Source organism: Zea mays, chromosome 8 (assembly GCF_902167145.1).
Source record: "Zea mays cultivar B73 chromosome 8, Zm-B73-REFERENCE-NAM-5.0, whole genome shotgun sequence".
In the NCBI taxonomy this organism is placed as follows: Eukaryota; Viridiplantae; Streptophyta; class Magnoliopsida; order Poales; family Poaceae; genus Zea; species Zea mays.
The window spans coordinates 6,788,842-6,800,229 of record NC_050103.1 but is presented as its reverse complement, the minus strand read 5'-3'; the positions used below and the strand labels follow the sequence as shown (position 1 = coordinate 6,800,229).

Below are 11,388 nucleotides of genomic sequence, written 5' to 3'. Positions count from 1 at the left end.
AATATTCACTTAGATTAAGCATTTAGTGCTACTTTGGTAACCTCATTTCTCCAAGTGAAATGAATTTATTTTCTTGATAAACCGAGAATTACTTGCCGCTAGAGAAAGGGACGGCAGCTAGGGATGAAAACGGGACGGGTACCCGGAACGGGTATCGGATACGGGTACCAAAACGGGACGTAATTTCGGATACGGATACGGGTATTTTGTTTGTCGGGACGGATACGGGTATTACCCGGATATTGAACCTCGGATACGGGTAGGATACGGAATCACTAATACCCGGTCAGTACCCAAAAATCCCGGGTCGGATACGGGTACCCGGAATTCGGGTACCCGTTTTTTCTTTTTCTGCATAATATAGTTATAAAATCATAACTTTTACATATGAAATCGGATGAAGATAAAGTTTATATGAAAATTGTAGAGCTTGAAGAGATCTATGACTTTGTAATACATCATGTTTTTGTTTAAACAATATTTTAATGATTTAATTGTATTTTGATGATTTTCTATGACAAGAAATTAATAATACATAAATAGCCTCAAAAAATTGTGAAATTTTACGGAGATACAACGTATGTCCATATGTAACCATAAAAAATGTTTGGATCATAAGATCTATAAGATGCCCACATTTCTTTCCTTTCACTTTCACTTATTTGTATGAGTTACATGTGAAATTAGTGTAAGTATCCAAGTTTCAATATAATCAGTACTTCACTTTATCATTTTTATACGAGGACTTGAGTTATCTTCATATAAAATGTTTATTAGTTTTTGTAACTTATTTGCAAATTTTTAGAACTAGAATATTTTATGAATTTTAAATATTGCGGTGTTGGTTCTACAATGTTCTTGTGATAAGCAACTTTGAACTGCATGATGTCAATTTTACCGGTTTCCTTTCTTACATCTGATGTATCATATACATGATTATGTATTGCTTAACTTATGGATGGTTGGACAATTAATATCATCGGATGAACTACCCGACAATTATCCGGTACCTACCCGAGTAGTATCCGCTATCCGTTTCTTACCCGTCCGGATTATTACCCGGTCCCGTCCTGTATCCGTCCCGAATCTTAACTACCCGTATCCGGTCCCGTATCCGAGAGAAATACATTAGGGTAGGATACGGGATGACCCTATATCCGGCTGTATCCGTCCCGTTTTCATCCCTAACGGCAGCCAAATCCGCTTTATCAGGTCGAGAATTGTTTCTCATCCACCGATCCACGCGTGCTGCCGAGCCGGGGTCTGCTCAGCCTGTAAGCGTCAGCGTGTTCCAGTTCCAGCTTCTATTTTTGCTCCAAACAAGTCGTGCTCCACTAGGGATCCTATCCAGATTCGTGGGGACACCCCCGTCCAGTTCCAGCCTTCCAACTTCCAACCCTCTCCTCTCCGCAGGCTGTAGCATTTGTCGGGTTGGATTGGGTTGTTCCGCTTGGGTAGCCTGGTGGGATCGAAATCTGTGTGGGATCCATGGCGGCGGTCGAGGGGACGACGAAGAAGAAGGTAATCATCGACACCGACCCCGGAATTGGTAGGTACCCATCCTTGCGAATGTAATCATCGTCGTGGCTGTACATGGATAGTTGCCTTTTCTTCTTGTTGCGTTCGGAGCGCAGTCCACTGACTGATCCGCTGTTCGACGGAGCAGACGACGCGATGGCCATCTTCGTGGCACTGCGGTCGCCGGAGCTGGAGGTGCTGGGCCTCACCACTACCTTCGGCAACGTCCACACCGCCCTCGCCACGCGCAATGCGCTCCACCTGGTACGCTGATGGTGCCGCCGTCTGCCTTCCTCTCTTCCCCCACCCACCCTGTTGGCCTGTTCCGCCCACTCCGACCGCGTCTCACATTCGCATCTGATGTGCGTGCTTCTGCTTCAGTTGGAGGCTGTTGGAAGGACTGACATCCCCGTCGCAGAGGGATCCCATGTAACAATCAAGGTAGCTGTCAGCATCTCTTTCTTTCTGTTTCCACGCTGAATCAGTGTGCAATTGTCAACGTTGTAGCTCTCAAACAGAAATAAAGAATTCAAAGTATTGCAGCGATCTAGCAAATCTACAAACAGTTGAGGGAATGCCAGCAAGAGGATCCTACTTTACTACGTGCTGATCAGCAGCTTTCAACAAGGCTGTTTGTTTACTGTGTCATCTGAGTTACTGTTTCTTTCCCCCTTTCCCCTGTACACGGAGCACAGAAAGCCACCAAGCTGAGGATCGCAAGCTTTGTCCACGGTTCTGACGGCCTGGGAAACCAGGATTTCCCTCCACCGGCTACCAAGCCTATAGATCAGTCGGCTGCTGCCTTCCTAGTTGAGCAAGCAAATCTGTACCCTGGACAAGTTACCATTGTCGCCCTCGGTCCACTAACCAACCTTGCTCTGGTCTGCTCTCATCTCCTTCGCTTTGGTTAACCAATACAGTACATACATTGGTTGATCTTTTTTTAGTTGATCTTTTTTTTTTCTCAAACTCTGGTTACCCAGGCAGTGGAGCTTGACCCTTCGTTCCCGAAGAAGATAGGGCAGATTATTATTCTTGGAGGTGCATATTCAGTTAATGGAAATGTGAACCCTGCAGCCGAGGCAAATGTGAGGGTTCTCTCTTCATTTCTTTGATACATTCTGTATCCCTTTGTTATCATGTAACTAAGTAGTTTCACTCGAGCTCTGCATTGAGCTGGTAGGTACCACAATCGACACAATGATGCAGTGGCACTTTTTTTTTAATTGGAGTTGTATTATTATGGCTCCCTAATGAATTCGGAGAAAAATAGACTTTCCTCTACATTGTGTGATGCTTAAACAGTGCATCACTTTGCTCGAGTCGTTGATAATGGGTTCATGTTTATTCACAGATCTTTGGGGATCCTGATGCGGCAGATATTGTGTTCACCTGCGGTGCTGATATTTTGGCCGTGGGACTAAATGTAACCCACCAAGTAGTTCTAACCGGTAATTCTGCTGCATTTAAGGGTTTCATTCTTTCTGCTCAAGATGTATGCTGCATCAAGGTCAGATTAATGAAGTATCAGAGCATACGAGTATAGGCATAATGGATAACATGTTATATCAGAGCTGAAAACAGCTACAACATGTTGCATTATTACATTTGTGGTTTACGATTTTGAATATACTGATGTAATGCTTCTTTTTTAACCTACTTTTCATTAGTCAATGGCAATGCATTTATAAAAAAAAGGACTTTGCAACATTACCATATTGAAAGATCAATTTTGCAGGCATGGTGCACTGCACATTGATCTTTGGTTCTTCTGCAGTATGATGTGACTTGTTATTGCTTTGCTAATGGATTAGATCAAATTTATTCAAATGATAAGTAATCAAGATTTTAAACAATTGGAATTATAGGCTATTTGGAAGTGGCCCAACCTGCCATGTATTACAACAAAATTTCCTTGGTGCTTTGACACACATCACCTTTTTATTGCAGATGCTGACAGGGAGAAGCTTGAACAGTGTGATAGCAAATATGCCCGCTACTTATGCAAGATAATGGGCATTTATTTTGATTACCACAAGGATGCCTACTTCATTAAAGGTTTTGTACTTTTGTATACTTTAGTATCTTCCAAGGAAGGCAAAATGTTTATGTCAAAGTACTTGTAGCGGGGACAGATCAGAAGCTGCGCAACCTTGTGACTTGACTTCACACTGAAATGCTTACAGGAGTGTATCTTCATGATCCAACAACGGTTATTGCTGCTGTGAATCCATCGCTGCTGACTTACACAGAAGGTGTTGTGAGGGTACAGACGGTTGGAATCACAAAGGGCCTTACTGTTTTTGATAACACCAAGAAAAGGTTAGGCAACTCTCTTCGTCCCTCAGAAAACCAAGTCGCTGAAACAGTAGCAGTGTATTTTGAAATAATGTGAGCTCCCCATAATCCTGTATATTGTACTTGTGAATTTGATTCATTTTATAAGTCCTAACACTTGTTGAGTTCACTTTTGCATAGTATACGATTACTCTTAGTAGAACAAGGTACTCTCTCTGGGCACAAAAGAATGGAAGTCCAGGTGCATTCTTGGTTAACATGTGTAAAGTTTGACCAAATATATAGATAAAAAATATGAATGTTTATGACACCAAACAAGTATAGTATGAAAGTATTTCTCATGACAAATCATTGATTTGTTTTACTTATAGTTAGTCCAACTCAAGCCTTAAGGTACTTTAACTTGGCACTTTGCTAGAATTGCATCTGTGGACGGAGGGAGTAGAATTCAGTCTGATGCACCGAACATCCCGGGTGTTTGCAGGTACGGAGAGATCACAGCCTGGAGTGGCATGCCCACCGTGAAGGTTGCTGTCACCGTCGATGCCCCTGCCGTGGTAGAGCTGATGATGCAGAGGTTGATGACTGATGACTAGCAGCAATACCAGTTAATTGGCAGCGCCACCATTAAGACAATTTCCAGTTCTTAAGGGAGAAACAAATGTTGGAACATGGAAGTGCATTTGTTGTTCACCAGAAATTTGGTCGTCTTGTCATCAAAACACCAGAATTGCATTATTGCACGCTAGATACTCATTTCTTTGGTTGTTATGTGCGTGCTTGGTGTTTATGTACAGTTTTATGTGCTTGATAATGGGCACATGACCAGTTCGACAATGTCATACAGTTATACTATACTAGTACATTGCTTATGCTTGTGAGAGAACAGAATTAAGTTAAATGAAGAGCCACCTGATGCCAGAAATTGGTCCGCCAGTTGTTGCACGATGTTATTATATGGCCGGAAAATACAGGGTCCTAGTAAATGTAACTTTATATTATACTCCCTCTGCTTTCTTTACATGTTATATTAGTTTTGTTCTAAACTAAACATTTCTACTTATTTTTTTTTAAAAAATCGTATAGATCAACAACATAATATTTATATTTATAGATTCACTATAAAAAATATTTTTGTAATATGTAGTTCACATGATTTATTATAATTATTGGCCAAAGTTAGGAATGTAGAATTATTGTACAAACATATGGAGTGGCTCAAAAAATTGTAAGTGCTACACATACATGACTTAATATATAATTTACTGATTTTTAAAACATTCTGGTCCCGTAGCTCAGTTGGTTAGAGCGTTGGTCTTATGAGCCGAAGGTTGCGGGTTCGAGCCCCGCCGGGACCATATTTTTTATTATTTTTGGTTTAATTTATTCGTTATTTTGTCAGTTGAGATAGATGTTTTTTTGGTCTGTACACCCACAAGCTGTGCTAAATTTGTTTATTGCAATTTTTTGCTAAATTTAATTTGGTGTATATTCTGTTTTTTTTTGTTTCTGTCCAGTGTCAACTCACATGCTGCCCTAAAATTGTTGTTTGTCCTTTGTCAACTCACAAGATATATATTTTTTATTTGGGTCTGTTCGCTCACAAACTGGAGTAGTCAAGGCAAGCCAGATAAGTTCGGAAACTGTTGTAAAGGGGTCGAAAATCTCTTCTCCTCTTTTAGGGTTGATAGGATAGTTTCTAAACATTCTTAATTTAAGCTCAATTAGACTTCGTTTGAATGGATTTCGCCATCTGGTAGTTGGATAGAGTCTATCGAAGTAGGCCAGGTTCACCTAGCAACCCGAATATGCCAACCTCCAAGGTAGGCCAGGTTTGCATCACGAGTCACGACTTTGTTGGGTTTGTCTGTTTAGGATCCAAAGCCATCCATGCTGACTCCTGATCTTGGTTAGGCCAACTTTCATATGTTTGTGTCTTTGGAAGGTGTTTTTGAGTTCTGTGTGTTTGCTTTTCGATCCGTTTGTTTTGGTGGCATACTAAGTTACAAAGAACTTTTCTAAGTCATTAAACTGCTAGTTGGTTTGAGTCATTTACGTGCATGCTCTTATTTCATCTCAGTTGAAGTTAGGAGCACCATTTTTCTATTTCAGAGGTTTTAGGTGTTGTGCTAAATTTCTTGTTAGTTCGAGTACCTCACTGTGTTCGTCGGTCATCACCAAGAACATCCATCCACTGTTTGGCCTGTGAGCTACTTATTTGCTATTTGGCTGTCAAGCAAAGATTGTCTAGAGCAAAAATATTAATTGCTCCTATTTACCCTTTTCTTGTTGTTTGATTTGATCCTTCAATTATACTACATATTATTGAGAAAAAAATCTATTGCACTGCATATTATTGAAAAGAAAAGAAGCGACACAAGACAAATGAAAAAGGAAGAGAGAGAGAGAGAGAGAGAGAGAAATATATATATTACACTTCATATTGTTAAGAAAAATATGATATACAAACTTGTATTTTTTTCCGATAAAGAGTGTTTTATTAAACTCGAAAAATTTGTGTAATACTTTGCTATGTTTATGGTTACGTCTTGTATGGAGACTAACTAGCATCCAAATATTCGATGTGGCAGTGCCTAAAATTTAGTAGAGGTATCCAAACACCCCCTAAATCTCATTTGATGACGAGGTTCCCAATACCGACGCAATAGTATCATTTTTATGTCGGACAATATTATACAAAGCTGGATGGTCCTGCGAGAATCATATCTTCAAGCCGTCCTAGATATACAAACTTGTATGCGTACAAATAATAACCACTGTAGCGCAATAGTATTTACATCCAGGTATTTGGTTGTGTAAACTAGACAGGCAAATCATATATCAGAGGGGGACGCCAAGGATGAGTTCATGGAGGCTTGGATCTCCTCTAGGGTTCTTCCTTTGGTTTCTGGCACTAGCTGCTCCACAAACACAACTGTGAGCCCACATATGCTTGCAAAGATGAAGAATGTGCCTGCATTCCGTCCAAGCCACACATAAACATATATCATCATCAGAAGTTGCTGCAGAGTCAATGTTTATGCCGATGCTGGTATGCAACACTCTGACCAGAATTCTATACCACTTGGTGCGCCTTGGCTTACCGTAGGAGTTCCACACCAGGAGGAAGTTGAAGGCGTACGAGACTATCCACGAGCCAAGCCAGCTGACGAGTGTTACAAGGCTTCCTGCTGCTCCTTTCATGTTTATGGGAAAGATCTGCATGTTCAGTTCATGCATACTTTCAATCTGCCTGTTCTTAATTTTTTGGTTTGAACGGTAATATCCTTTTGCCATTACTTATGGCAGTAAAGGTACCTCTGACATTATAACCCAGGGTATTCCTCCCATACCCAGTGAAAATGATCCACCGAAAATCTGGTGTGCAAATGATAAAGATCGTCAGAACAACAGTTTGTGTGTGTGCGCACGCGCACGAGCGAAAGAGCCGGAGCGAGATCTCTCTAGACAAATTATAGGAAAATAGGCAATAAAGAGTAATGTACCAGAATGCCTGCCAAAGCCAGCACTAAGTTCAGGTCCTTTCCCCAGTGATGTTCCTGTTCCATGAAGAAAAAAAATGACACTGTTCTGACGAATGAGAAGTTGTTAATCTTATTATCAGGATGAAATCGCACCAGACCTTAGCTAAGAATGACAATCCAACTAGTAGGCAACCCAGGCATGTTCCAGCTGCAGATACCTGAAATATTGTACAACACATATTATCGCTGTGGTCCTAATTCATTATTATCACGAGAACTGCGTATCATTGTATTGTTAGAGAAATTATTAACTCAGAATATATCTTTTCTTTACCATCAAAAGTGGCCTCCGTCCAGCTTTGTCCATTAGAATTACTCCTAGTCCTGTCATCGGAATCTGCAGATCAGAACTCAAATTATAAACCTACATTCAGTAAAAAACACATGAGTAAACTAGGCTTGTTGAGGAGACCTGAACAGCAACCATAGCCAGCATTCCTGTATTTCCTGATGAGAAACCTGATTTGTAGCAAGAGTACTTAGTGACTAGTATATATTATTCAAGGGCGATCCGTAGTAAAAAAAAAATCTCTTCTCAGGACAAAAACAAGTTTATGCGGGCTAAGGAAATAAGTCATTCTTCATTACCAGCTGAAACAAATATTTCACTTGCATAAAAGCAAATGGCATTCACTCCCCCAAACTGTTGAAGGACCATTAACCCTACTCCAACCTGAATGCAGACCTGATCCATCACAAAACAACAACAGAGACATGTCCTAATATGAAGAAAGGCATATTAAAGATGCTTACTGTAACAGCACGGATATAATCCTTCTGAAAAAGGTCCAACATCTTCGACTTTGGTAATTGCTGAAGCTTTTCTGTAAAATCCTGAATACCATGACTAGAGAATTACCAAGAGCTTTCTTTAGTGCATGATTAAGGTGAATGTATTTTTTATTCTCAAGCTGTCAAGCACTCCATACTTTGATTCCTGTTGCTTCGTCAGAGATATCAGTTCCCTTTCCCCTTAGCTTCTGCAATGCTGCCTCAAATGCACCTGGGTGGCCAAACCTAGCCTGAGATACATCATACATGATCTTTGTCAAGCATCGTTCTGACTTCCAAGTGATTAAGTTGCGGGTTCTATCTAATGGTGTATGGTCAGAAGAGGAGATTGGTTTTACCCTTTTTTATTGTTTAGTCGACATGCAGATCTTACCATAAATGCTTCTAAGGGGGTGTTTGGGAGTGAAGTTCTTTCACAGTTTTGGAAAAATACTGCGGTATTCTCAAACACTGTAGTACTATATACAGAATGGTATTTAGCAAGCTAGCTAAAATATCTGTTTTCAAAACTAAAGTATTGCAAATAATGTAGTTGTTCTAAAATATTCTAAACTTAGGTCTGGACCTCAGTTTCTAAAATTGTAGTATTTTAAACTGTGGTATTATCATGACTAAAGTATATTGTAGTATTTCAAAAACTGTGGTTCCCAAACAGGGCCTAAATTTAATCAAAAAGCTAAGTATTTATGTGTAAAATTCCAAAATCTGCTCCCTTGCTTATGATTCACGTATGATATTCACATGAGTGTATGATTTTATTAAGAAATGTATGATTTCAGTTTGTCAATGTCGTCTTTATTTCTATACTTCTAATAAGAGAAGTTTTCTAAACTTGATTGATTATAATACCTAAAAAATCATCAAGTATTAGTGCTTCAAACAAAGCTACTAACCAGCCATCTTGGGGACTCAGGAGTAACAAGAAGGCCAACCAGTTGCAGCAAACATGGTGCCACTCCTACAATAGGAAAGTCAAAATCGTATACAATGACAAGCATTGAAGCTCTTGGTACTCTTTGTGCATGAATTTTGAAGTAGATGTAGCTAAGAAAAAAGGGGTCAGCTAAAACTGATGCAATATCTGATCCTGGTTAATGCATACATATAATCTATTCCCATTTTTTTCTTAGGAAAACGGTAGAATGATGAACCCAAGATAATTTTCTTACCAATGATTGCCAAAGTCCGCCAGGTGATAAAAGTTCCCAGAACATAAGCAAGTGATGCCCCACAACATATCATAAACTGCATAAATAAGGAAACTGTTTGTTAAGATAAAGCTCTGAACATCCAGTGATGAACCATCCCTTGATCGGGCATAGTACAAACCTGGTTTACAGTTGCAAAACCTCCTCTAAGATTCTTTGGTGTTATCTCTGATATATAGACTGGAACCTGCTCAGATGCTACAAGATTCAGACCGAATCCGTTTGAAAAAAGATAACAAGACGGAATCGGGTACTATAATCACCACATATGAAAGAAGGCCAATTCCACATCCAATTGAGAACCTTCCAATGTCAAGCCACCAGAAATTCTACGGGAGAATATGCACGTAAATTGTACTATAGGTTAGGTTATATCATTTCTCAAAAGTTGATGGCCCACTAATGTGGAGATACACTAATACAGAGATAAAGGAGAAGACCTGGGAAAAGGTTATCAAGAGATATCCGAAAATGCAGAGAAGATCTGATATCGCCATTGCCTGCATGTGGCAGCATACAAGAAACTTAGGCGAAATTGTGCCAGTCAATGTTCACTGCCCAGTGAAAAGCGAACGAGCGCTTTCCTATCTTGCTGTATGGCCTTGGTACAAGTGAAACGTGCAGGTGCACATTATGGGAACCATTTTTTTCAAAGAGAGAAATGGGTTAACACTAACAGATCTTCGACCAACTCGGTCTGCCACGGTACCACTGACAACAGCTCCTAGCATTGCTCCAATGGTTAGTATGGAGCCAAAGACAGAGTACTGCATATGAGCAAGATTTGTGTCAGTTGCGGATGAGCAGGAAGCCCGCGTGTCCTTTTCTGTCAAATCTTTTACGGACAGGGTACCTCGGCTAAGGAGAGGCTGAGATCACGCATGATGCCAGACTGAGAAGGCGACGAGTAGCCCACCTGCAGGATGCAAGAACTCGAAATTAGCTTGCCCCGGCAAGCAAGTGCTGACAATTTGCCCGGGAAAAACACCACCAGTTCTTGTTTAGTTGTCTTCTAGCTAGTTTTGGTTATCTATCTACTCCAACTCCACGGAGGCACGAAATTTAATGCATGGTGTAGCAGAAACTACAGCGGAAGGCCTTGGTTAGTGGTTACCGAGATGCCGAACTCGAAGGATCCGGCGACGGCGACTGCGGTGCTGGCGACCACCACCGCAATCGAAGAGGAGGACGAGGCAGCGTCGGACTCAGCTAAGTGACTGCCATCACCGATTCTCCCGGGCGCGGTGACCAGGAGAGGCTTCTGCGCTTCTTGGTCCTCTAGGTCCATCGGGCCCGCGGCCGACCTGGGTCCTTCTCCCTCTCAGTCGGCGGCCACTCCGTCGGCTGGTGTTTTTCGAGCTGAGCTGACGAGGACGACTGGTGACCGGCGTGGATCGGTCCACTCCACTGGTGACCGATGTCCTGACATGGGCAGACGCTTCTATGGCCGTGTTTGGTTTTATAGAGATTCTGCTTATTAGATAAATTTTCTCTGCAGTTTCAAACGGATTGCTTTCACTATATCAGATATAGTGGTGCAAAAAAAAAACTCAATTATCAACATTTTGTTGCATTTTATTCGTTAACGTGCCTATGTAGGATTCTCCGAATCCGCTGGATGCCAAACGCAAGCCTATGGGCATGTTTGGTTGGTGCCCTGACCTAAGAGTGCTCGTCAGGCAGGTCCATTCAGCTATCATACGTCCAAAATTGATGGCCTAAAGAGATGTCTAGCCCAGGTACTTTTTTTAGGTGTCAACCAAAAAGACCTCTAATGCTGCCCTCGTTAGATCGTGTAAAATAGGTGACACAATATTATATATAATACTATTTAACATTTTTTTGTAGAGTGGAGTTTGAAATAAGAGATATGATAAAGAAGTTGTGGGAGACTGCCTAAAGGCTATGATCTACATTGCATTGTTTTATATTATAACTTGTACTTCTTATAGAGTGTAGTTTAAAATAACAAATAAAGATAAAATAAGTTGTGGGAGATAGCCTAAGAAGATCTTCAACTGTTTATC

At 40.8% G+C, this 11,388-nt stretch overlaps 2 protein-coding genes and 1 non-coding gene across 5 annotated transcripts in view; 2 read left to right on the top strand and 1 right to left on the bottom strand.

Annotated features, from left to right (window-relative positions):
- Positions 1-1,193: 1,193 nt before the first annotated feature.
- LOC100284073 (uncharacterized) lies at positions 1,194-4,856 on the top strand. 2 transcript variants are annotated; one of them, XM_020542163.3, is made up of 9 exons: positions 1,194-1,549; positions 1,667-1,782; positions 1,900-1,959; positions 2,214-2,399; positions 2,502-2,606; positions 2,873-2,969; positions 3,469-3,576; positions 3,705-3,909; positions 4,301-4,812. In XM_020542163.3, exons 1-9 carry the CDS (start codon positions 1,489-1,491, stop codon positions 4,410-4,412), a joined length of 1,050 nt encoding a protein of 349 aa, XP_020397752.1. In that variant the 5' UTR covers positions 1,194-1,488; the 3' UTR covers positions 4,413-4,812. The 2 variants fall into 2 exon arrangements, with proteins under 2 accessions (XP_020397752.1, NP_001150443.1); NM_001156971.3 differs by having other exon boundaries at positions 1,222-1,549; positions 3,705-3,840; positions 4,301-4,856.
- Positions 4,857-5,100: 244 nt separating this feature from the next.
- On the top strand, positions 5,101-5,174 carry TRNAI-UAU (transfer RNA isoleucine (anticodon UAU)). Its single transcript has one exon. It is a non-coding gene; the product is annotated as a tRNA-Ile (tRNA).
- A 1,253-nt stretch (positions 5,175-6,427) lies between these two features.
- The window catches only part of LOC100279760 (uncharacterized), a 39,912-nt gene continuing 34,951 nt past the window's right edge, over positions 6,428-11,388 (bottom strand). Inside the window, exons 1-18 of one of the 2 annotated variants that reach the window (NM_001152718.1) lie at positions 10,476-10,778; positions 10,215-10,277; positions 10,039-10,128; positions 9,802-9,861; positions 9,625-9,690; positions 9,483-9,548; positions 9,323-9,398; positions 9,047-9,111; positions 8,291-8,383; positions 8,115-8,195; positions 7,950-8,034; positions 7,774-7,820; positions 7,636-7,698; positions 7,460-7,519; positions 7,323-7,376; positions 7,135-7,194; positions 6,921-7,035; positions 6,473-6,790 (exon numbers count right to left, since the gene is read on the bottom strand). In NM_001152718.1, coding sequence (NP_001146190.1) covers positions 6,651-6,790; positions 6,921-7,035; positions 7,135-7,194; positions 7,323-7,376; positions 7,460-7,519; positions 7,636-7,698; positions 7,774-7,820; positions 7,950-8,034; positions 8,115-8,195; positions 8,291-8,383; positions 9,047-9,111; positions 9,323-9,398; positions 9,483-9,548; positions 9,625-9,690; positions 9,802-9,861; positions 10,039-10,128; positions 10,215-10,277; positions 10,476-10,649 — 1,458 coding nt within the window. In that variant the 5' untranslated portion in view covers positions 10,650-10,778 and the 3' untranslated portion in view covers positions 6,473-6,650. Of the gene's footprint in view, positions 6,791-6,920; positions 7,036-7,134; positions 7,195-7,322; positions 7,377-7,459; positions 7,520-7,635; positions 7,699-7,773; positions 7,821-7,949; positions 8,035-8,114; positions 8,196-8,290; positions 8,384-9,046; positions 9,112-9,322; positions 9,399-9,482; positions 9,549-9,624; positions 9,691-9,801; positions 9,862-10,038; positions 10,129-10,214; positions 10,278-10,475; positions 10,779-11,388 lie in introns of those variants that run through there. The other variant, XM_020542076.2, reaches the window with a different exon arrangement.

What these genes read in the sequence shown, in the direction of transcription:
- LOC100284073 (XM_020542163.3), top strand. Translation starts at nt 1,489, where the DNA reads ATGGCGGCGGTCGAGGGGACGACGAAGAAGAAGGTAATCATCGACACC. An exon ending in ACCCTGCAGCCGAGGCAAAT is followed by an intron (nt 2,607 to 2,872) that starts GTGAGGGTTCTC and finishes GTTTATTCACAG; the next exon opens with ATCTTTGGGGATCCTGATGC. An exon ending in GCAGTGTATTTTGAAATAAT is followed by an intron (nt 3,910 to 4,300) that starts GTGAGCTCCCCA and finishes GGGTGTTTGCAG; the next exon opens with GTACGGAGAGATCACAGCCT.